Raw genomic sequence first — 22,958 nt, 5'->3', positions numbered from 1 at the left:
GCAGTCATGTACACAGTTCGTAGTATATTCTTACTAGAAGCGTCCCCATCACCATGGGAACGCCTCTGTGTTAGAATATACTGTCGGAAATGAGTTTCACGATGTAGCTCATATCCGACAGTATATTCTAACATAGAGGCGTTCCCATGGTGATGGGGACGCTTCAAGTTATGTTCGGGTGTCCGCCTGGCTGTGCGGAGGCAAGCGGATCCGTCCAGACTTATAATGTAAGTCAATGGGGACGGATCCGTTTGAAGATGACACACTGTGGCTCAATTTTCAAACGGATCCGTCCCCCATTGACTTTCAATGTAAAGTCTGGACGGATCCGTCTGAGGCTACTTTCACACTTAGAAATGTTTTAACAATATAATGCAGACGGATCCGCTCTGAACGGAGCCACCGTCTGCATTATATGAACACAAGTGTGAAAGTAAAGGGACTCCTGACTTTACATTGAAAGTCAATGGGGACGGATCCGTTTGCAATTGCACCATATTGTGTCAACGTCAAACGGATCCGTCCCCATTGACTTGCATTGTAATTCAGGACGGATCCGTTTGGCTCCGCACGGCCAGGCGGACACCAAAACGACTTTTTTTTCATGTCCGTGGATCCTCCAAAAATCAAGGAAGACCCACGGACGAAAAAACGGTCACGGATCACGGACCCACGGACCCCGTTTTTGCGGACCGTGAAAATAAACTGTCGTGTGCATGAGGCCTTAGAAGAACAGAAAATAATTGGTGATGTGAACCTGGCCTTAGGCCATTATCATATCATGTGTGCAGATATTAATCACACTTGGATATGAAAACACAGATTAAATATGTATGTTTTTTGTTTGTTTGATCTGTTACTAATCCATTCTCTATTCGAGTTGTGAATTTTCCTCAATATTGTTTTTCGTTAAAGGACTATTTTTTGCTGTTTATGTAATGTTGCAGAAATATGTATGCTAAAAAACTGAACACATGTGACCTATACAGACACATAAAATGCATTTTTAAATTCAAGCTATTGACTTCTATGGGCTAAAAACTGTACCAATATGGCATGGTTGTAACATGTTACCATGCACATAACGGAAATGTGAATAAAGCCATTTAGCCCCTTCCTCTTGCAGGCTTGCAGCCTTTATTTATTTTTTGGTTGTTTCTCCATCCTTGCTTCCAAAAGCCATACATAAACATGAGGGTTTTTTGTGTTGTATTTTTAATGGCATTATTTAATGTACCATATAACATATTGAAAAAAAATTGTGTCTTGGTTTTATGGTGTTTACTGTGCAGTAAAAATTACCAAGTTTATATATTTCTTATGTTTTACTATTTTTGAAATCTAAAAAAGATTTGAAAAAAAGTTTGGTTTGTGTTGCCTTATTATTTGTATTTTTTGCAGAGTGAGTTGTCACGAAGAGGTTAAACATATCAGCACCATTTTTTCAATTAAAAAAGACTTAAGAACCAGACCTGCTGAAGAGCGAAAAAACAGTGTTCTAGACTGTGTCCTCTCACGATGACACAACTGTACAGCTCAGAAGTCTCCCCAGCAAGGGGATGAACACATGATTGTAGAATCTGACTACACTGGGTTTTCTACAGGGTAAGGTCTCATGCACACGACCGTTGTTCGGGTCCGCAGTTGTTTTTGCAGACAAGAATAGGCATGTCTACAATGGGCCGCCCGTTCCGCTCCACAAATTGCGGAAGGCACATGGGCGGCTTCCATTTTTTGCGGATCCGCGGTCTGCGGTCCGCAAAAAACAGCACGGTCGTGTGCATGAGGCCTAACTACGCAGAGTTTGCTTGTACTTTTGTACCATGGAGACACACTTATCTGCATAGGAGGTGTATACACAATGCTAGAGATTTATAATCAAGACTATTTAGAAAGTTGTTTTGTTCTTTTTTTTTTTTTTTAGCAAAAATTGGTTGCACAGATGTACCTATCGCCTTTATATGAAGACTAAACTTAGAAATAAAGTCGCCCTCACTGTCTGTGTCAGGATCATGCAGAAAATTCTACAGACTGACAGTGTTGTAGAGAACAAAGGGATTAAATGCCTTTAGTTCGGCTCCATATTTGTCAGGGGTGTGGTTTCACAAAAGAGTGGGGCTTTTTGTCTTAGTGTAGACATGACACAGCAGGGGGGCACCTGCTTCAGCTACCTGCCTCAGAGCTGGACATAGAACAGTGAGCAGGAGGAGGGAGAACATGGCTGATCTCTTAGGACACAGAGAAGATTTTATATTTTTCAGTATAACCTGTAATACAAGACAAACTAGTTTTACGGGAAATAAGGTGGCGAAGGAAGTTCTGGGATTGTTTTTTGTGTTTAGTGTTCTAAGTAAACTGCAGCAAAACCCGGTTGTAATTATATGCATTTTCTTTGTCACACCGCAGCAAAGCAGATTTCTGCTGGAAGCTGAGGATGCCACAACTGCCACAATGAGTGGTGCCAGTTGTCACATGACTGAATAGACACTATGGTTGATGCCATGAGGTTGCAGATAAATGAGAACACTACTTACGCATTGTTCCCCAAAATGTAAACATTTTTCCCTTTTTTTTTTTATTGAACGCCTTTCATCCAGGACAATGTTCTGCTTTATATAGAAAAACTAGAGCTGGCCGCAGAAGGCGCACTGCAGACACATGCAAGGTCCATGTCCCAGTGACAAGTGGAAAACAGAATGGTATAATAGTCATCAACCAAAACTAATGTACAAGATGCACCGCTCCCTGGGAATTATTAAATAAGATCCTTGTGACTCCGCCCACCTGACTGACAAGGTACAAGGAGCGCGAGGACAGGACAAAAATATGAGACAAGTCCATAAATTAGACAAAAAAAAAAAATTATTTGACTCCTTTGTCCATCAAGTCGGGGACATTGAGTAGCGGAAGGAGTGCCTGGCACAAGTCTCTCAAGCTTATAAATTGTCCAGGTTGGGTATAAGCCTCCAGCACTCAGAGCATCAATGGCCCCCAGCTCCTGTGCTGGATGTCTGTGGTTAGTTGAGCGCAGGGGGGGTGCTACAAGTATTCCAGCTCCAGGGCATGTCGTAAGGCCTCCAGGTCAGCGTGGCAGGAGATCCGCCAGAATGGCATGTTGTGCTGCAGCAAAAAGAAGCAAAAGTAAGAAAGGAATCACAAAATGGGGACAAAGCAACTGAGCACAGATGTGAGGACTCTAACGGCCCTGCTATCAAAGGAAGAAAGGACCATACACATTGGGGGTTTGACCTGTTTGGTCATTTGCTCAACTGCGGGATCAGTGGTGACAATGTTTTTCTGATTTTTGAAAGTTGCTATTTAATTGATTCCCAAAATCCCTCTACATTTAATTTACTTTCCAATTCTTTTATTGCATTCTTTTCTGGTGCATGTTTGGATTAATCTGTGCCAATGATCCTATGTGTTTTTATGGGGTAGGTTTGGTCTTCAGGTGGTAGCCACTCTTATGCCATTCACTACAACAAACAATCTGTGTCAAGCTGTTCCTCTTTTGGAACATAGATGCATCCTGACTCAGGGTGACTGCAGGAACAGCCTCCTTTGTGTCCGGCACAGGAGCACTGACTACATCAGCTGCTCCTGTCTGGAAATGACTTTGTACGAAGCGCTGTTATCAAGGGACATACGAGTAAAGCGGGGGATTTGCTGGAGGAAATTGCTCTGGAAACTTCTGGAAATTACTATACAGACCAAACCAAATAATTAAGTTTCAGACTGCAGTTAAATCTTGTACCGGGGGGATTGCTGTTACCTTTTTCGCTGCTTGCTCCTCCTCTACTCCATCTCCAATTACGACATAAACGGCTTTCCTCCCAAACCTCTGCATTATCCTCTCGAAGCAGCACTCCTTCCCTGCATAGACAGACATGTCATCATAAGGAAAGTAAGGAAAGGTGCCCAAAATCAAATAAGGTGACCACTGAGCAACAATATGAACATCCTTGCCCTGGGGCTGGGAAGCTCCTCAGGGATGGAACTTACCTGTCTTTGTTGCGCTGTAAATATTTTCAATTGGGAAAACTGTGCCCAACCCATAGAGGAGGACCTTGGCAATGGCCGGGATGAGCTGGGTCGTGGTGACCAACACATTCACACAGTTTGGCCTGAAGACAGCAAAAAAAACAGAGCAATGATCAGACACAAGTGTGAGAGTTGAAACAGATGGCGTTGTGTGGGGGTTTATTAAAGAAAGAGGAACATTAAACTGCTCCACGCAGAGAGGCAAGTCTGCACATGGTCTGGCTTCTAATATAAACTGGATTAATACATTTAAGCATATTTCATCTACATAGCGTTGTCTTCTATTGGAGTACTTCATTCATATGCTATAGTAAAAGGAAATATTTAGTCAATTTCTTTGTCCTCTCACCTGGAATGTATGAGATTCAGAGCCTTCAGTGCATGTGTCAACCACAGATCAGTCAACGACTCCAACTCTGCCCTTAACTGCAACCATGTCTCTCTCTTGGGGGCTCCGATCAGACCTGAAATTATGAAAAATGAAAGTAATGACAATATCCTGAAGTTAATTCATATATGAAACTGATTCCTCAAGAGTCTGTGTGTCATTGTCCTGTCACCTCCCAAAAATATGAAATAATGAAAATAAGTAGTTAAAATGAGGTCATGAGGTGGATGAGGAATAGTCACTAGACTATAGTAGAGCAGGGGATGCAGTCAGTCCCTATAATAGCTATTTAATAGGTAATTAATGGCTGCTAGCCCTTTCCCTGCCTCTCCTCAGGTTGACGTCAGCTCCTGAGCTTCTTCTGGGCTGATGTCAGAATTCCTCTTTACAAGAAATAACTAAATTGAGTTTCTGGCCCAAAGTTTAATACGAGCTTGAGAGGAATGAAAGGAGTCTACGCTCTTTGGTCACAGGGCAGTAAAAGCCGTGGAGTACATTAAACAATTATCTTAGATTGTTTAAGATTTTAGAATTTGGCAGAAACAATTAAAAACAATAAAGACCACTAAGTGATGCAACAAATATCAACAAAATAGACAACAGGAAAACTGATATTGTCTTGTTTTTGTCGGTGGTGGTGGGGGAGGGAGGGGGGGGGGGGGGGTCTTGGACTCTCATGTAAATTCTGTACCAGCAGGGGCGGATTGGGAACTTAAAGTGGCCCTGGAAAAAATACTAAAAGTGGGCCGTCTTGTAGTTGGACCCAAATTGATGGAAGGCAGGGGCAACACAAGGGCCAGCAATACCATATTGTGGCACATTATACCGCCCCAAAAGAGACAAATACCACAGGTCATCACAAAATACTGGTGCCAGCAGCACAAAATACATCTCCAAAAACTTCCACTGGCCGGCTGTGAGGAGAGTTCAGGCGGCCCCCTGGGCATCGACCCACCGGGAAATTTATCTGTAAGGTCTATGGCCAATCCGCCCCTGTGTACCAGCCCCTCTCCTCTGCGGCAACAATTTGCCAATTAAAGCTCTGATCTCTGTGGTAGATGGGTCCACCAAGGTACCAGAGCCCCAAAGCATCTACATCCGCTGTAAAATATGGGAGCATTCTGACAGCTTTATTGGATTATAGTAACATTGCCTGCATGTTGTGGGCAGTAGTATGAATGATGCAATGATCCCCTTCATGACACCCACCTCCTACGTTATTCTTGTAGGTAGTATACATCTCCTTCACTCTTCTGTAACGGAATGCCAATTTCCTCATCCAGTCGACGCCCCCATGAACCCCAGATCCCAGACAGAGATTTGATCCTGCGGCCGAGCTGTGAAAACCATCTGCTGCAAAGTTGTATGTGCTGTAAGGGAGTGAGACAAGACACAAGGGGTCAGTAGTATGAAAGGATATAACCAGCATCAGATTATGTCATGTTCGAGGATGATAATGGCAGCTTCTGTACAATGGAATGGAATCCACCATCATCACCGCTGTCTTATGGCCTCATAGTAACATTCAAGTCACTCTCAATCATATAATAAAAATTTACTATCAGTCTGGGTTGTATTGCTCAGCAGATACGATCGCTAAAAGTGGGGGCTGTGCGGCTTCTTACCTTAGATCCTGTCCATTGTCATCTGAGGAGACGTCATCTATGTGGATCTGGTCACATTCCTAGAAGGAGAAATAGACAAACTGAGAATAAAGCACACAAACATATCAAAATATGGGAAGGGGGGGTGCCTTCATGATGCAGTGAGGGGGTACGTGTTCGCTAAATGTTTATCTGAGCAGCTCCTTGCAGCACTGAGATCAGCTCCTTGCACTATACACACATTGGTTACATGAACCCGGCCTCCGCTCCGTCCTCCTTGATGCATTATGTAAGGAGAATGGTATTTCTGTGGACAGAAATCTGCTTTTCTCATTTTTGATGGAATCATTGCACTGATGTGCGGCACCTGCAGCGTTCACATATCTAGGTTAATAAAACATTGTGACACTTGGGGAGACACTACCTCATAACCCACTGACTGGCTCTATCGTATTACCAGGCTAAACATGGCTGCGATCAAACAGGTTGGACACAGTTGACCCTCATCAGCATGTTGTGGTGAGAACTGAAAGGGGGAGCCGGTAAAAAACAAAAAAATACAGCAAGAAGGAGGTATATAGATGGATGCATTGAGATATAAGAATGGTATAAGAATATTCCTATCATCCACTCTACGCTGGATGAAATCTAAAACAGGAGATGGAGATTCACAAAAACATCTGAAACCATGATAATTCCATGATAATCTGGCCACCAGGTGGCACTGTGCCCTTAAATGCATGGTGTACAGCCAGGAAGAGAAAAGCTGTGATTGAAGGGAGCAGCATCACTCCGTGCTTCATAGGAAGCTGAAGTATCAATCTTCTCACATAGAAGATAATTAACCCACTGCATAAAACTGGGAAACATAGCCATTCCTGCCAGTCGAGATGTGTCCATAAATGTGTCCACTGAATGGCGCTGATCTACAGGCAGTGCAAGATAATGTGAAAACCTGGACCCCTCTATCATCATTAGCCGCTCATAGCTGTTTGTTTAAAGGACGTTAACTCACTGCTGATCTGCGCTTTACTGCAATCATATTAGCAGTGCAAACATGCAGCAGCGGTTAACTCCTTCCATGCCAGGAAATGCCAGATCTTAGGTCACAGGTTTACAGGATAGATGCACTGGGGCTACATCCAGAAGAGAATATGAGCATCCTGTGACTAAGGCCTCATGCACACGACCGTAGTGTGTTTTGCGCAGATCCGCAAAACAAGGAGTGCTGTCTGCATCTTTTGCGGCCCCATTGAAGTGAATGGGTCCGCATCCCAGCCGCCAAAACGGCAGCTCGGATACGAACCAAAACAACGGCCGTGTGCATGAGGCCTAACCTTCATTCTCATAAGAATGGACTGGTCCTTTGTAAGAACAACTTTCTAAACCCAGTTTCACACCACTGTGTTTAGTCCGGGAAACACACTGGTGTGATGGCTGCATTTCCTGAACTGAACACGGCTTCTCTGACTCAAACGCACAACATCATATTGTTTTAGGATGCTGTGCGTACTCGCAGCATTCAGTAGATCCGTGGTCGGGCACAGCTCACAGCCTCATATATCCTTATGGTGCTGTGAGTTTGGATTAGGGGAGCAGTGTTCGGTCTGGGAAATGCAGCCATCACACGGAGCGTGTTTCCCGGACTGAACAAACTTGTGTGAAATTAGATACACTCTGTTTTCGTCATCTTTGTATAAGGCTACATGCACACGACCATATGTGTTTTGCGGTCCGCAACTTGTAGATCCGTAAAAAAAAAAAACGTATGACATCCGTATGCCATCTTTTTTTTTTTTCTTGAGGATCCATTGTAACAATGCCTAAAATGGACATGAATGGGACATGTTCTATTTTTTTTGTGGGGCTACGGAATGGACATACTGATGCGTAGAGCACCCATTTTTTGCGGACCCATTGAAATTAATGGGTCCGAATCCTATCCGCTAAAAAAACGGAACATACATGGAAACAAACAACGTTCGTGTGCATGTAGCCTAAGGGCTTGTTCACAGAAACGTATTTGTTCCTTTTCCGTATTTCAGACCGCATATGCAGATCCGCAATACACGGACACCGTTCTGTGTGAATTCCGCATCACGGATGCGGACCCATTCACTTAAATGGGTCCACAAATCCAGAGATGTGGAACGGAAGCACGGAACGCTACGGAAGCACTACGGAGTGCTTCCATGGGGTTCCGTTCCGTACTTTCATTCCGCAAAAAGATAGAACTTACTCTATCTTTTTGAGGAACGGAAGGATGCAGACCCATTCAAGGTGAATGGGTCTGGATTCGTCCCGGAGCCTGCACAAACGTCCTCCGTGCATTGGGGACCGCAAATTGCGGTGCCCAATGCACGTAATGGAACACATACGTTCGTGTGAACAAGCCCTAAGGCCTCATGCACACGACCGTTGTTTGGGTCTGCATCCGAGCCGCCGTTTTGGCGGCTCGGATGCGGACCCATTCATTTCAATAGGGCCGCAAAAGATGCGGACAGCACTCAGTGTGCTGTCCGCATCCGTGGCTCCGTTCCACGGCCCCGTTCAAAAAATATAATATGTCCTGTTGCGGACAAGAATAGGCATTTATATTGCTGGCGCCCGTTCCGTTCTGCAAATTGCGGAAGGCGACACGGGCGCCTTCCGTTTTTTGCGGATCCGTGGTTTGTGGACCGCAAAAAAGGCACAGTCGTGTGCATGAGGCCTAAGACTGAGTTTACACAGGGTATTTTAATGTGTTCTGGTTGCGTTTAAGATCAATAAAGAAAACAGTATGCGTTTTTACTGCTGCGTCAACAGCTGCAATTTCCTGTGCAAATGCGTCAGTTGGTAATGCAGCAGTAAATTGCATGCATTTTTTCCAAAGTGCATTTTTTTACGATGCAACAAGAACCCATAAAAATGCCTTGTGTAAACCAAGCCTAAGATTCCTCTAGAAATCTCCATCTGTCCTTGTGTGCAATTAATTCAGCTCACACTTGCTTTAATTGGCACGATCCCTCAATCTGCTGGAAATCCTATTTCCACACGCTGTTACAGTCTCAGCCCACACATCTGTGGATCCGCTCTGGTGTGATGCAGGTACTTGGCAGAGGAATATGTCTACGGGACAGATGTCTGGATAATGTTTTATAAGTGCTACCTACTTCTTACCACATGGTGGCGCTAACTCCTCACACAAATGTCCCTGCAGCAGCGCCTGATCATGACCTCAGGTCTGGTTGGTAAGATTCTGGATTACACGCTGGCACCAAGTAAAAGTCACAAGTTTGCACCAGGCAACAAAGTCTTTATGATTTAAAGTTTACTCTTGCTATGAGTGTCCAGCTTCTGAGACTTTTTTAACAGGCCCCTGCACTGTGTCATATCTGTTGAAGAAAATGATACTCCCCTGCTCCCTGCAGCTCCATTCTTGCTGGCCATCTTGATAGATGTGGTCAGGTGTGCTTCTGCAACCAATGAATGGCATCAGTAATGACGTGTCTCCAAGTGGCATGTCACTGCTGGGTCCCATGTCGCTTGGGGAAATGTCACTGCTGAGGCCAGACATTGTGTGCAGCAGTGCATGTGAACCCTTCTATCCGAAAATTTAAAGGACAGGGACAGAAAGACCACTGAGAGGAGCCAGGAAGCAGGAATGGAGCAGCAGGGATCAGTGGGTATAAGTTTTTCCATAGATATAACTCAGTTCAGAGGTCTGTTAAAAAAGTTCCCGAAGTTCGACAACCCCTTTAAGAGTTCAAAAGTTCAAACTTTTCCCCCCCACGCGATCAGTGTGTTGTAACGCTCGAATCATGTGTCCACCAGCGATTTGCGCTAAAAACATGTCAACATTTTGCAGAAATGAACACAATGAGCGGCTGCTGATACAGACCACTGGGACACAATGTACAATTAAAAAAGGAGCGGAGACTTTGGAAACAACATAAGTGGGTGAAGGGTGTAAAGAGTGATTTTCCTGGTACTGCTCCCAGTGAACGCTGCATGGCTCCTGCATCTGGATACAGGCTAAATATATAAGCAGACATTGTGTACAACCAAACCGTATGATTGGCGCAGGCCTCGTGAAGAGAGGACACTGCTGCCTGTCATCCGGTATTTGTGTAGTCAGATGTCTGGTGATTTGGGAAAGAGATTTCTGGAGAAATTACTTTTTATCTGAAATGAATTGCCAGCAACTGGAGGAACAAGGTCACTGACGATCAGTGTTTTTGTGGCTTTTTTCCAAGAAAATGTATTTATGAAAGCAGCTGAAAATGGAGAGTGTCTGCAGCTTTATCTAAAGACAATGAAGATCTCAGCACAAGGATATTCAGCAGGGATGTGCATGACGGTATTAAAAAGCTGCGCAACTGCCGCAGACCACTACAGGCGAAACCCTTCGTATAAGTGGGCTTGACGGTTTTGGGCAACTACAAAGACTGAAATAAACAGAAATCACAGGAGCTCGGTTAATTGGAGGTTCCTGATCAGGGGACCCCTCTCATAACGATGTAACACAACTTACAGAGAGGGGCTTTTATAATGCGCTCATTATGGATCCTCCCCCCACCCTGATGTGGTCAGGGGAGTGGTGATTCTAGAATGAACTCTGACCCTCACAGGAAGCTGCAGCATAATTACCAAAAAGAGAAAAAATTAGGAAATGATTTGGTGGAAATGGACACGACAGGAAGGACGGATTTTGGGCGTGTTGTTTCAGCGCTGGGTAAACATCAGGTTAATTGGCCAGTGAATCCCTGTGTCTGAGCAGATGGGGCAGACTAAGACGTTTCACCTGTACAAGTCATTAACCTTCATTTCCCACAATTACATGAGCAGACGCCCCCTCCCGCCTCATGTCAGTGGGTAGTATAATCAGTGTATAAGACGTGCAGATGCGGAGGTGCCTAGATCCCCCCTGATGTTTGTGCCTGGAAAAGGGTCAGACATGAACAGATGTTATCCATGCTATCATTGTCTGTCTTTAGCACCACCGAAGACTGATCATCAACAGCTCGGATCAGTGCAAGAAAACGTTAGATTTAAGATTGGTGTCCACACTAGTAGCCACAAAGCTATAAACTGTGGCCTAGATTTACTAATCCTATAGATGGCTGTCTACACCTCCTCCAGATTTATCACAGGGGCTGGATGATAAAGGTGGTGCGGGAATAGACGCTTTATTCTAACTCTATATCAACTATTGGTTGGCTTACTTTGAGACAGAATATTATGCCAGAATTGACACCAAACAGTGCATCTTTGACCACACCCCTTTCTTGTGATGATCCGCCCTTCCAGCTAAGCCCTGCCCTTTTTTGAGCATGTCAGAAAAAGTATAGAAATTCTAGTTGCACCAACTTGAGCCATTTTTTTAGATAGATTTTAGGTTCAGTAAATATCTGGGCCTGTGTACCTTTTTTTTTCAGTGTTTTTTATTATTTTCCTGGATATGGCCTGCACAGTAAAAAATTGAGATTTTCATTCTAATTGTAAAAACACTTGAGAATATACTGTGGCCACAGGACTTATCAGAAGTTGAGGCTTTTCTTGAGTGCTTGTCCCTTTATGATCCTTCTCCCCCCGTGGATCATGAATTTCATAGACAAAATATTTCGGCACGCCAAGATTCTTGCAGCTTAACATACATGTCTGTTTACTTCAGCCGTGTAAGGTGCATCAATATGACAACGTTTCGGGCCTTAAGTTTATATAGCCCTTTATCAAGCATGTGTGTATGCACTCCTGACTTTAACGGCTGCCCATATGTGTTCAGTAGCTGTCGGTTTTCATCTTCTATAGAAATTCCTATGGCACAAAATGCCAACATAAAACAGCATACCTAGAGCTTGCCTGTTGCTTTCTGTTAAAAAAAAAACACTAAAAATGTCAAAACGCAGCCAAAAAAGCCATATAAAATGCTTTGTCTGCAGCGCATTAAATAATGCACTATACAATTAATGTAACATCTGGCCACATATAAAAGGTCAGGGGAAAAAATCTGCAAAAAATGACAAAAAAGGAAATAAAACACAAAATGTATACACGACCTATGACATAGCAATGACAATCAGAATGAAGACCTCCATTCTTTACACTGCATCAGGAAAATTGCATAACAAATGAAAACTGAAAAAGATAGTTAATGACTGACCAGTTTTATATATGAATGAGGATTAGATCCCTCCCATGTGTAAATTGTGGGGTATATAGGGTGCTTGAGTATGGTTATCTGTCCTGATCACAGGTAATATCACGCCCACTGCACAGGTGACGCCCCTCAAGGGATGTTCTCTATCAAGTAATGAGGTGGGGGCTCAGGACACTCACCTCCAGGTCATTGAAGAACAGATGAGTGTCGGCGAGGTTGAAGATCATCTCCTCCATCATAAGACCTATCCGCACTGATGTGGTCGTGTCCTGAAGAGAGACAGATACATTGTCAGTGGGGTCATCACCTCATTGCTCCTCAGGGCCGTTACTTGGGGTTCACACTTTACGGCTTCATTTAGGAGAGAAATGTAACTTTTCTAGAGTCCAGATGTTCAAGGAAAGTGAAAGAATGGTTTAGAAATCTACACAAACACAGGTTGTTTTTACAGTTTATATGTTTTTTCTTGTCCCCCCCCCCCCAATGAGGAAGAATGTAAACCAATATAAAGTGCATATAAAAAAGACAACAAGAAAGAAACTAAGAACCATTCTGTAATCAATCAGAACACAGTAATGGAAAAAAGGGAAGGGGGTGAAGGGGTTCCCTCTACATTTCTCCACTCAAAAAACACAACAACAAACAAAAAATTATATAAATTACCACAACACATCCCTCGCTACACCAGGAAAAAAAATAGTCACTGCCTCTCCCACTTTCTGCAGTCCTATAATATATTACTACTAGGAATATGGAGGATCCACTGCGGGGAAATCCAGGTTTCAGGAGCACTACCAGTGATTGTGGGCAACCCGTCAACTCTGGGGGTGCTCCTATCAGCTCCCTGGGTGGTCACAGTATATAAACTTAGTGTGAATTCCACCCCAAGATCTGCACCCAATGGCCAGGGGGTCACCAGAGGAGAATGCGTTTCAATCATCCTATATACTGCATGGTAACTTAATTATTACACATTCTTAGCGCAGTGAATGTTAATTAGAGAAGGCTGCTTGTGGTTTCAGCATATGGATGTACGGAGGCTGTACGTTCTGGAGGATGGAGGGTCCTTCTTCCTGTGAGGGTCTCAGTGCTCTGACCCCTCAGATTCTACAGGTAATTATAGGATTATTTCAGACACCTGGACGATTCGTTGAAATCTGAACAGAAATTTTCTTGCTGGGCGTTACTTGTGACATCACTTGTAGGATTTCGTTTTCTAGCTCTACATGTAAACATCTTACACACATCTCCGACATTAGCGTCACATTTACGCTGTAAGAGTTTATTTGCTAATGATTCCAGATGTACTGTATATAATTTACAGGGGGACGGGACTATACGGTAACATGCCCCGATGGGGCCCCCGCTTCTGACGCACACCCTTCTCTTCCCTAATGTTCAGACTTGCTGGCTGTGAGCGGCTTCCAGTAAACCTGCGTCTCGTTGTCTGGATCCCCTCCTGTTTACTTATCTTCCAATTACTCTGACATTCAAGAGGCAAGGACAATGCGGATGCGAGTCCACACGTTACAGGCTTTTGTAAGCATTTCAGGCAGGCCGGCCCCCATCTTTTCTACTGCCAACTACCTGTTGAGAATGTGCGCAAATAATGACACTGCCACAAGGATAAAGGTATTAATTATGTGTATTTATTAAATCAGACCGCTATTCTGTGGAGCTTATCTCCCGGAGATGTCAGCCAAGGGTGAGAGACGGATTAGGAGACAATCAGCAACTTTCTCTGCACTGTAAACCCCCTCCCCTTGTGGTTTTACCTGCACAAATAGAAAGTGCTGCAAATCACAGACAACGCCGTCTCCTTAATTGCACTTAATTACTTAGGAACTCGCAGGTTTCAGACTTGTTCTGCCGGTTGTGGAACACGTCTAGAGCTATGAACTCCAACTTGGGGCTCTGGCTAATGTGCAACTACAACTCCCAATAAGTCATGGTAATCTGTAAATGTCATGTTGGGAGTTGCAGTTTCACAACAGTCAGACAGCCACAGGATGGAGACCACTGTTCTAGAACGTATTTTACCCCCACAGATCACCATTTGAGACATTTTGTCGGTGGTCGCAGTACAAGCTGAATTACTAGAATGAAGAACCCTCTGTAAATAAAAGTCATTCTCATCTGTCTGGGAAAACTGGGTGACAACCAATATGGCTGCCATTATAGTTCCCAATGGGGATGTCTTCTTCTGCCACTATTCCTACAGAGCTTCTCCATTTTCACCCTGCATCTATTCTACCTGTTACAGAGACCCCCCAAAAAAAATGCCCCTTCCAACATAGATTTCATTTACATGAATGCTGCAATGTCTCACAGCTGGTCGGCAACCTCACGACATGTACATATGATCTGTTAGCATTAGGGATGGTGACTTTACTCATAATTCATGGTCATCACTTTGTTAACAAATTGAACCGATTTTACACCAAATTATTACTGAACAATAAAGTTAAGGAGGTAGCCACAGTCCCCCGGCTATTCCTAATATCACTCAACAGTAAAACTAGGCAAATTAAAGGTTTACATTGACTCTAATAGAAGCTGGGCTTGTTTTTTTATGCAGGACATGTTTTATATAGGTTTGTCTGTACAATTTTGTTGTATGTTTTAAATAATATGTAAAATAAAAAGCGCTGAGCTCAGTGATCTATAGGTTATACGATTTGGAGCAGGATTTCTGAGTAAAAAACTGATTAAATCCTGACAGGACTCCTAGAAGAGACAGTAAGAGTCCTGATTACCCTGCCCACACACAGTGATTGACATCTTTCTGTATACACACACTAATAAAGGCAAAGCTGTCAATCACTGACCATGGGCGGAGTAATCAGGACTCTCACTGCCTCTCCTAAGAGTCCTGTCGGGATTTACTCCGTTTTTTACTCAGAAATCCTGCTCCAAATCGTAAAACCTATAGATCACTGAGCTCTGCTTTTTTTTTTTTTTATTAAATTTTTTATTTTGACATATTATTTAAAACATACAACAAAATTGTACAGACAAACCTATATAAAACATGTCCTGCATAAAAAACAACCATAATATCCTCCATGTTCTGAGAAATTTGTGTTAATGCTATATATATATCTTGACTTTCCCTTGAAATGGCGAGAGCCTTTTTCGTATGTTTCAGCTTCTTTTTTACTCACTATTGTTCTCAGATAGTGAAGTTGAAATTACCTAAAAGGTTACTTAAATGTTCTGATAAATAACAACCCCACAAAACAGAGGAGCCGGAAGTGTTACTATTCTTTTCCGCATTAGAGTGACCCCTTATGCTCCTGTCCTCATTTTCCAGGATAAAAGCCTTCAGATTACTGGAGTAGTGAGGCCTCGTGTGGACGGTGTGACGCTCGGGGTGGTCGTGGAGATGTGAGGCCAGGACACAGCATGTAAATCTATGTAGTATGTTCATAGTCTGCAGGGGTGGTTCCATCTCTGACCGGCTGTAAATTTCTTGCCATTAATTCAGTGCGGACACTATAATTTATGACTACCCCAAGTCCTACAAAGCAGCCAGCATGGGGAGGCCAAGGATAAGATTTCCTAGGGATTTATACTGCAGCTTGAACTCCAAATATTCCTTAAAAAGCGTAATTAATAAAAAGGGAGAGAAGTTGTAGTTTTTTTGGAGCCGCGTTTGCATTTTTTTGAGCTTGGTCCCAGTTCTGGAGAAGTGCTTTTTGATTGAGTTCAGAGCATTTTGCCGTTGCGCTGCCCATTAAAACACATGCACACATAAAGTTGAGTGACATGTGTGGAGCGCGGGGCCGCCAGCCTGTTGCCAAGAGATAATTTCACTGGATATTTATGGGACGGCGAGCCCTGGGACATCACTGACACCCGGCTAATGCACTCTGGCAGGTAATGTTTGACTTTTAGGGCTGGCGGCCGTCCAGGAGAATACTTTAGTGCAGCAGCGGCGAGGGAACAAGTCGCGGCCCGTGGCATTCTTGCAGTGTAAAGAACCACTTGTGGCTCCTCCAACGGCACTTTGGTACAATGAGGGCAATAAGGAGGAAAAGTAAATGTAATGAATGGATCAGGGTGATATCAGTCTTTTACATGGACGCAGAGCTCTATAATCTACGTACTCGTCTGCAGTGCTGATATTATAGACCAGCGATGGCTAGCATCCGTCACTCCAGCTGTGGTAAAACTACAACTCCCATCATGCTCCATTCATGTCTATGGAATACTGAGAACCGCCAAGCAAGTGTGCATCTTGAGAGTTATAGTTTTACCACAGCTGGAGTGCCGGAGGTTAGCCATCACAGTTATAGACTGCTCCGTCCACGGTCATATAGAATATATCTGACTTACCAGTAGCATCCCTACCAAGATATATATACCCCCTTCAATTATAGGAAGGGTTTTTCTCATTAAAATAAATCTGGGACCCTGAGATTTGGCATCTTGTGTGATATCGCCTGCTTTCTCCTATTTCACTTAGGTATCAGTGTTCACTGTTGTTCCATATATTATTGTGTATTTGTAGATCTGGACACTGGGCATCACGGTGGCTCAGTGGTTAGTACTGGTACCTAGCAGCACTGGGGATCTAGATTCAAATCTGACCAAGTACAACATCTGCATGGAGTTTGTATGTTCTCCCTGTGTTTGGGGACAGTTGGATGCTAATGTCTGTAAAGCGCTGCGGAATATAGTAGCGCTATATAAGTGCATTAAATAAATAAATAAAAATATGAAGTAGGGGGGCTCAGGATGACCAGCTATGGGTCCCTACTAGATAGAGAAATGCTACAGATCCTGCAATTATTGGAGGGTAATAATGCTACATCCATGGCTGGGATCTACAGTACAGGAGCTCTGAAAGTTATTTTATGATTATATATAAAAAGGTAGAGAAATGTAAATATTCACACCCTGCTGCCTCTATACCTCTGTCTTTAGCCGCAGATCAGTATATATGTCCAGTATGTGAACAATAAAGGCATAAATGAAATCTGACGGCACACTCTGAAATAAGGACACAAGCCCTGCATGATTCTGGCACCTCTAGGAAGCAGTGTGTTCATGAAGAGGTTAATGGCGGAGGTGTCAATCCTATTGTTCTCCTGTGCTCAGGTAACAGCTCATGATGAAAGGATTAACTGCAATGTTTTCCATCCTCTCCAGAGATAAGAAGTGAGCACACAAAGAATGGCAGCAGTGACAGGCGTGGGAACACAATCATCAGGTTTTATTCATTCACATCCTAGACAAGAAGTAACACACAAAAATCTGCAAATTCCAATACAATCTGTCCAAAAACAATGCAAGTGTAAATAGATTGTGAAATAAGATTGTAAGCTCCCTAGAACAGGGACTGATGTGAAAGGTGACAATCTCTCTACAGTGTTGCAGAATAGGTTGACAATGTACAGTCAGGTCCATAAATATTGGGACATCGACACAATTCTAACATTTTTGGCTCTATACACCACCAGAATGGATTTGAAGTTTGCATATGTGCCTCCCACTTGTTAAGGGACCAAAAGTAATGGGACAATTGGCTTCTCAGCTGTTCCATGGCCAGGTGTGTGTTATTCCCTCATTATCCCAATTACAATGAGCAGATAAGAGGTCCAGAGTTCATTTCAAGTGTGCTATTTGCATTTGGAATTTGTTGCTGTAAACTCTCAAGATGAGATCCAAAGAGTTGTCACTATCAGTGAAGCAAGCCATCATTAGGCTGAAAAAACAAAACAAACCCATCAGAGAGATAGCAAAAATATTAGGCGTGGCCAAAACAACTGTTTGGAATATTCTTAAAAAGAAGGAACACACCAGTGAGCTCAGCAACACCAAAAGACCCGGAAGACCACGGAAAACAACTGTGGTGGAAGACCGAAGAATTCTTTCCCTGGTGAAGAAAACACCCTTCACAACAGTTGGCCAGATCAAAAACACTCTCCAGGAGGTAGGTGTATGTGTGTCAAAGTCAACAATCAAGAGAAGACTTCACCAGAGTGAATACAGAGGGTTCACCACAAGATGTAAACCATTGGTGAGCCTCAAAAACAGGAAGGCCAGATTACAGTTTGCCATCTAATAAAGCCTTCACAGTTCTGGAATAACATCCTATGGACAGATGAGACCAAGATCAACTTGTATCAGAGTGATGGGAAGAGAAGGGTATGGAGAAGGAAAGGAACTGCTCATGATCCTAAGCATCAGTGAAGGCTGCCAATGGAACTGGTTTTCTTGTATTTATTGATGATGTGACTGCTGACAAAAGCAGCAGGATGAATTCTGAAGTGTTTCGGGCAATATTATCTGCTCATATTCAGCCAAATGCTTTAGAACTCATTGGACGGCGCTTCACAGTGCAGATGGACAATGACCCAAAGCATACTGCAGAAGCAATCAATGAGTTTTTTAAGGGAAAGAAGCGAAATGTTATGCAATGGCCAAGTCAATCACCTGACCTGAATCCGACTGAGCATACATTGGGAAAATGATATGAATCTCATCTTTTTCAAGCACTGACAGCGGCCAAAAGGTGAGAAGGAAGGGGTACATTTATAAAGCAGGCGTAACGACCATGCAGTGGTTGACAATTTTTTTTTAACATGCCTTTCTGAGTAGAAGAACTAAAGGGCAGTAAAGTGTTCTACTGCTTTATAAGTGACATTCCGGCAGTGACCCACTGGTTCACTGCTAATGGGTTAATGCACTTCTAAGTTTGTTGAAATATTTACGGATATGCTAACTATACACTTTTAGTGGTACAAATGGTTGAAGTAGCTTATCTATGCACTATGTATCTCAAAAGGCTGAGTATAGGAAGGAAATGGTTAACTAGCAGTTCTTAGTAATAGGTGCCGGGTGGTGGGCTGGCCCCACTTACCTCTGGCTAGAGAGTAGTTGTTGGCAAGAAGGCCCAGAGAGAGTATATGTACATTGCTACTGGTGTGTAAGCCGGACAAGCTGAACAAGGAGAAAATTATTATTCTCTGTGGAGACACCATCCCAGTGCGCGAAAAGCTGCCAGAAAAGCAACTTTGCAAAATCTAAGGGAAAGAAGCATAGAATTTTTGCAGAAGGTTGAGAACCATAAAAGGACAATGTTTGGACAAAGTCAGTGAAAGGTATTGCAATGCATGTTTATGGCTTTAGACTTCACTGCACCTGGCTTGGGGTTTATTGCTTCTGACTCCTGCCACACTGAGACTGGCCATCTGATGTAGGACTGCAGCCCACAATTGCACATTGCAGAGAAATATTGAACCCCTTTGGTCATTTAGGAAGATTGCATGTATCTACAGAAAGTGACTCAGGGATGAACACTATCATAACCATCCTATATACAGCCTTTGGAAAAACGTCTTCTCTGTGATATAGTTGAGAACTGCGTTTAATGCTTGTATTTGCACCAAATATTAAATCAGTAAAAGAGAGACTCTATTTTTACTACAACCAAGCCTATCTGACCTGGACCCCTATAGCCAGCCTGGTCATAGGGTTCCTTATCTGACCTGGACCCCTATAGCCAGCCTGGTCATAGGGCTCCTTATCTGACCTGGACTCCTGTTCTCCTGCCTTGTACCCCACTATCCATACTACTAACATATATAGTCACCCTAGCCACCACCAGGCAGGGGTCCCCAGGTAATGCCCTGAGGGGAACAAGGGTTGCACCCCTCCATTCACTGCACGTGCAGCCCAAGGGATGCGCTAGGGCAGGTTTAGCAACCATGAGGATTACAACCACCTTGATTGCCGCCGCCACCACTCCCATCCTCTCCCCTGTGGTCCTGTGCGCCACATTTACAGCTGCTGTGATTTTTTTAAAATCTGAATAGATTGTATATAAGGGAGATAAATCGCTGCTTAGCAATCCTGGCCTTCGCTGCCCTTTTGTCCCTGAGCAGGGATGATAGAAGCTTAGATCCCCTGAGAATGTTAGAGTAGAACTTGCCAAGCCAGCGCCTATTATTTCTTCTCCAAAGCCCATAAAGTAATGAAGAGGTTTAGGATGTGTAACCTGCTATTTAATGCCCGGGGGAATGATCCAGGTATGCCGGGAGGGGTGGGGGCTGCACTCTTATCCGTGACCAACACTCTATTTATAAAGCACAAAAGCCGCCCGGCTCTCCAAATCAGCAATTTGCTGTGTGCTCTCAAGCCGACATTTAAATCACACTTATTAATCTTAAGAGCCCCGTGGAATATAATTGAAAGGTACTGTGAGTAAGCGGGGAGGACGGGACGGCCAAGAGTCTGGCTAAGTGCTTCTCTTGGCATGGTATAATTAAGGCTTCAATAATGGCGTCACTAGAGCCTTTCATAGGGAAACTATCTACATCCACTGAATTTTGTACTAAACAGGGGAAGAACCTCCTTCCCAACCATCACATGCATGTCTGTCACTAACTACAGTACAAATTACTATCAGAGACAGAAGTAGAGAGAATGAGAGGAGAAGAGATTTAGGAATGAGGAATGGATAAGGAACGGATAAGGAAGGGAGGAACGTATAACAAAGGGAGGAAAAAAGGAAGGGAGAAAGAACTGATAAAAAGTCAAGAAAGCAAGGAAAGGAAGTGAGAAATGAAGAGAAGTCAAGAGAAGGAAAGAGAGCATAGAAAGGAAGGAAGACCAAGAGACAGAAAGAGGAGGAGAGAGTGAGGAGGGAGGAAAGGATAAGGAATGGATAAAGAAGGGAGAAAAAAAGAAAGGAAGAAGGGAGGGAGAACTGAAGGGAAGTCGAGAGAGTGCAAAGGAAGGAAGGGAGAAATAAAGAGAAGTCAAGATAAAGAAAGAGAGGGAAGGAACAAAGGAAGACCAAGAGGCAGAAATAGAGAAAGGAGGAGAGAGAAAGAAGAAGAAAGGAAGGTAGAAATACAGAGAAGTCAAGAGAAAGAGAGCAAAGGAAGGAAGACATAAAAGAGGAGGAGAGAGGAGGAGAGAGAAAGAGGGAGAAATAAGGCGGAATGGGGAAAGGAAGGAAGAAAGAAGGTAAAAGGGAGAGAGAAATGAAAAGAGAAGAATGGAAAGAAGGAAGGGGCAAAGAATGAGAAAGAAAGAGGAGGACAGAGCGGGAAAGAGAGAGAAAGAGGGAATGAAGGAAGGAGGGAGGGAAGGAAAGCTGAGATTGGTTGAATGTGACACTGTAAAATTAAAAAAATTAGCAAAGGGGGGGGGGGGGGGAACAGATTTCATCGACAAGGGAATAAACTCAATGTCCACATCTTACTGATCTCACACTTTCAGCTGTAACTTTGTGTAGGTGAATTTCTCAGTAGTGATAATTGGTGGGTTATTAGTTGTGCAAATCTCATTTTATTTCCTCCATAGTCAATCTTGTAGAAGCAAAACTTCCTCCCTAGATTGTCCTAATCTTGTGAGTGGGTAAGCTCTCTGAGGAGTTAAGATCAGACTCTTCCAGCCCCTAGTGTCCCCAGGTACTCGGCAGGCTAGGATAAGTCAAGGTAAATAAACGCAGGAGGAACCTGCGAGCAGGAAAATAAACACGTCCCTAAGTATATTAGCCTGTGTTAGTTCTTGGTTGAGATGACACAGGAGCCCCATCTCAGAGTGATATAATACATACCAAGAGACAGACAAGCGACCCCCAATATTCTTCACGTGAACCCCCCAGAAAAGATCCTTCTCATTTATGATTATATAGTGACAGCAATATGTCTATCTTCTTTGCATCTATCTTGGTGTAAGGCCCTTTTACATGGGATGATAGACACATGTGAACTAGTCATACTGCCATACTCCCGCAGCGAGTCCGCAACACAGCTTCCAGGGGTCACAAAGCATTATATTGATTTATGATGCTATGTAACCCATACAGTGCTAGAATGTATTGGATAATACTAGCATAATGCTGCCAGTGTTATCCAATACATTCCAGAACTGTAAGGGTTACATAGCATCATAAATCAATATAATGCTATGTGAATCCCGTCAGTGCTGGGAAGTCAGGACGGGTGCTGCGATGCGGACTCGCTGTGGGAGGAACGCTCGTCTGCAAGGGGCTTTAGAGGTAGTAGGGCGATCTACAGGCCCTCTTTCGGTGTATAAGTGACACCAGACTGTGGTGATAACTACGCATCTTTTTTTGCTAATTTCTTTTACAGATTATTTTTTCAATTTTGGCTCCTTGTCCCCTGATGAGTCTGGGGGAATCCATCAACACAAAACGCATTGGACCATTTTTTTTACACTTTTTTTTTACATATCTTTTAAATTTTTTTTTTGGGTTGTTGCTTGGATTAGGGAGAATATTGACAGATACCAACTCCCCCTAATAGGGTTTTTTAGGGATTGGCAATAGGGCAAGGTTCCAGACGGGGCTGCTCTTGTCAGGGCGATGACTCCATATTTAGGAGGCTATTAGGGCATTATAGACCTGACAGGGCAAGGTAGGAACAGGATTTACATATTGTAATATCTCACCTTCCCTGTCATCGGCATCACCCAAACCAGTCCGGTATTCAAGTGCCAATAAAATTATCAACATACTAGTAAGACTTTCTATTTTTGTATTTATTGTGCATTTTGTTAGTTTTTTAGATACAAACCAAATTAAAGTTGTTTTATTTTTTATAGCTGCCCCTTTTGTGTTGCTAGTTGGAAATTTTCATAAGGGAGTGTAGTACGAGTACATAATCATTGTTTGGATGGGATGATAATAGCACAAACCTTTGTTCCCGACCATTGCCCCATGGAAATATGGCCAGCGATCAGGTGACAGACAATAGCAAAAATAAATAAATAAATAAATTGCAAGTGGACAGCACATTTCCCACGT

General features: G+C 43.3%; 1 protein-coding gene across 5 annotated transcripts in view; it reads right to left on the bottom strand.

Annotated features, from left to right (window-relative positions):
• Window positions 1–1,865: 1,865 nt before the first annotated feature.
• Window positions 1,866–22,958, bottom strand: part of EYA2 (EYA transcriptional coactivator and phosphatase 2) — a 118,348-nt gene continuing 97,255 nt past the window's right edge. For all 5 annotated transcript variants that reach the window (XM_044296880.1, XM_044296885.1, XM_044296881.1 and 2 more), the window contains 7 exons: window positions 12,352–12,441; window positions 6,055–6,113; window positions 5,639–5,799; window positions 4,391–4,505; window positions 4,003–4,124; window positions 3,773–3,873; window positions 1,866–3,120 (listed from right to left, as the gene is read on the bottom strand). In XM_044296880.1, coding sequence (XP_044152815.1) covers window positions 3,040–3,120; window positions 3,773–3,873; window positions 4,003–4,124; window positions 4,391–4,505; window positions 5,639–5,799; window positions 6,055–6,113; window positions 12,352–12,441 — 729 coding nt within the window. In that variant the 3' untranslated portion in view covers window positions 1,866–3,039. The remainder of the gene's footprint in view (window positions 3,121–3,772; window positions 3,874–4,002; window positions 4,125–4,390; window positions 4,506–5,638; window positions 5,800–6,054; window positions 6,114–12,351; window positions 12,442–22,958) is intronic.

Source organism: Bufo gargarizans, chromosome 6 (genome assembly GCF_014858855.1).
Source record: "Bufo gargarizans isolate SCDJY-AF-19 chromosome 6, ASM1485885v1, whole genome shotgun sequence".
NCBI classification, from domain to species: Eukaryota; Metazoa; Chordata; class Amphibia; order Anura; family Bufonidae; genus Bufo; species Bufo gargarizans.
This window is presented reverse-complemented; position numbering and strand designations above follow the sequence as displayed.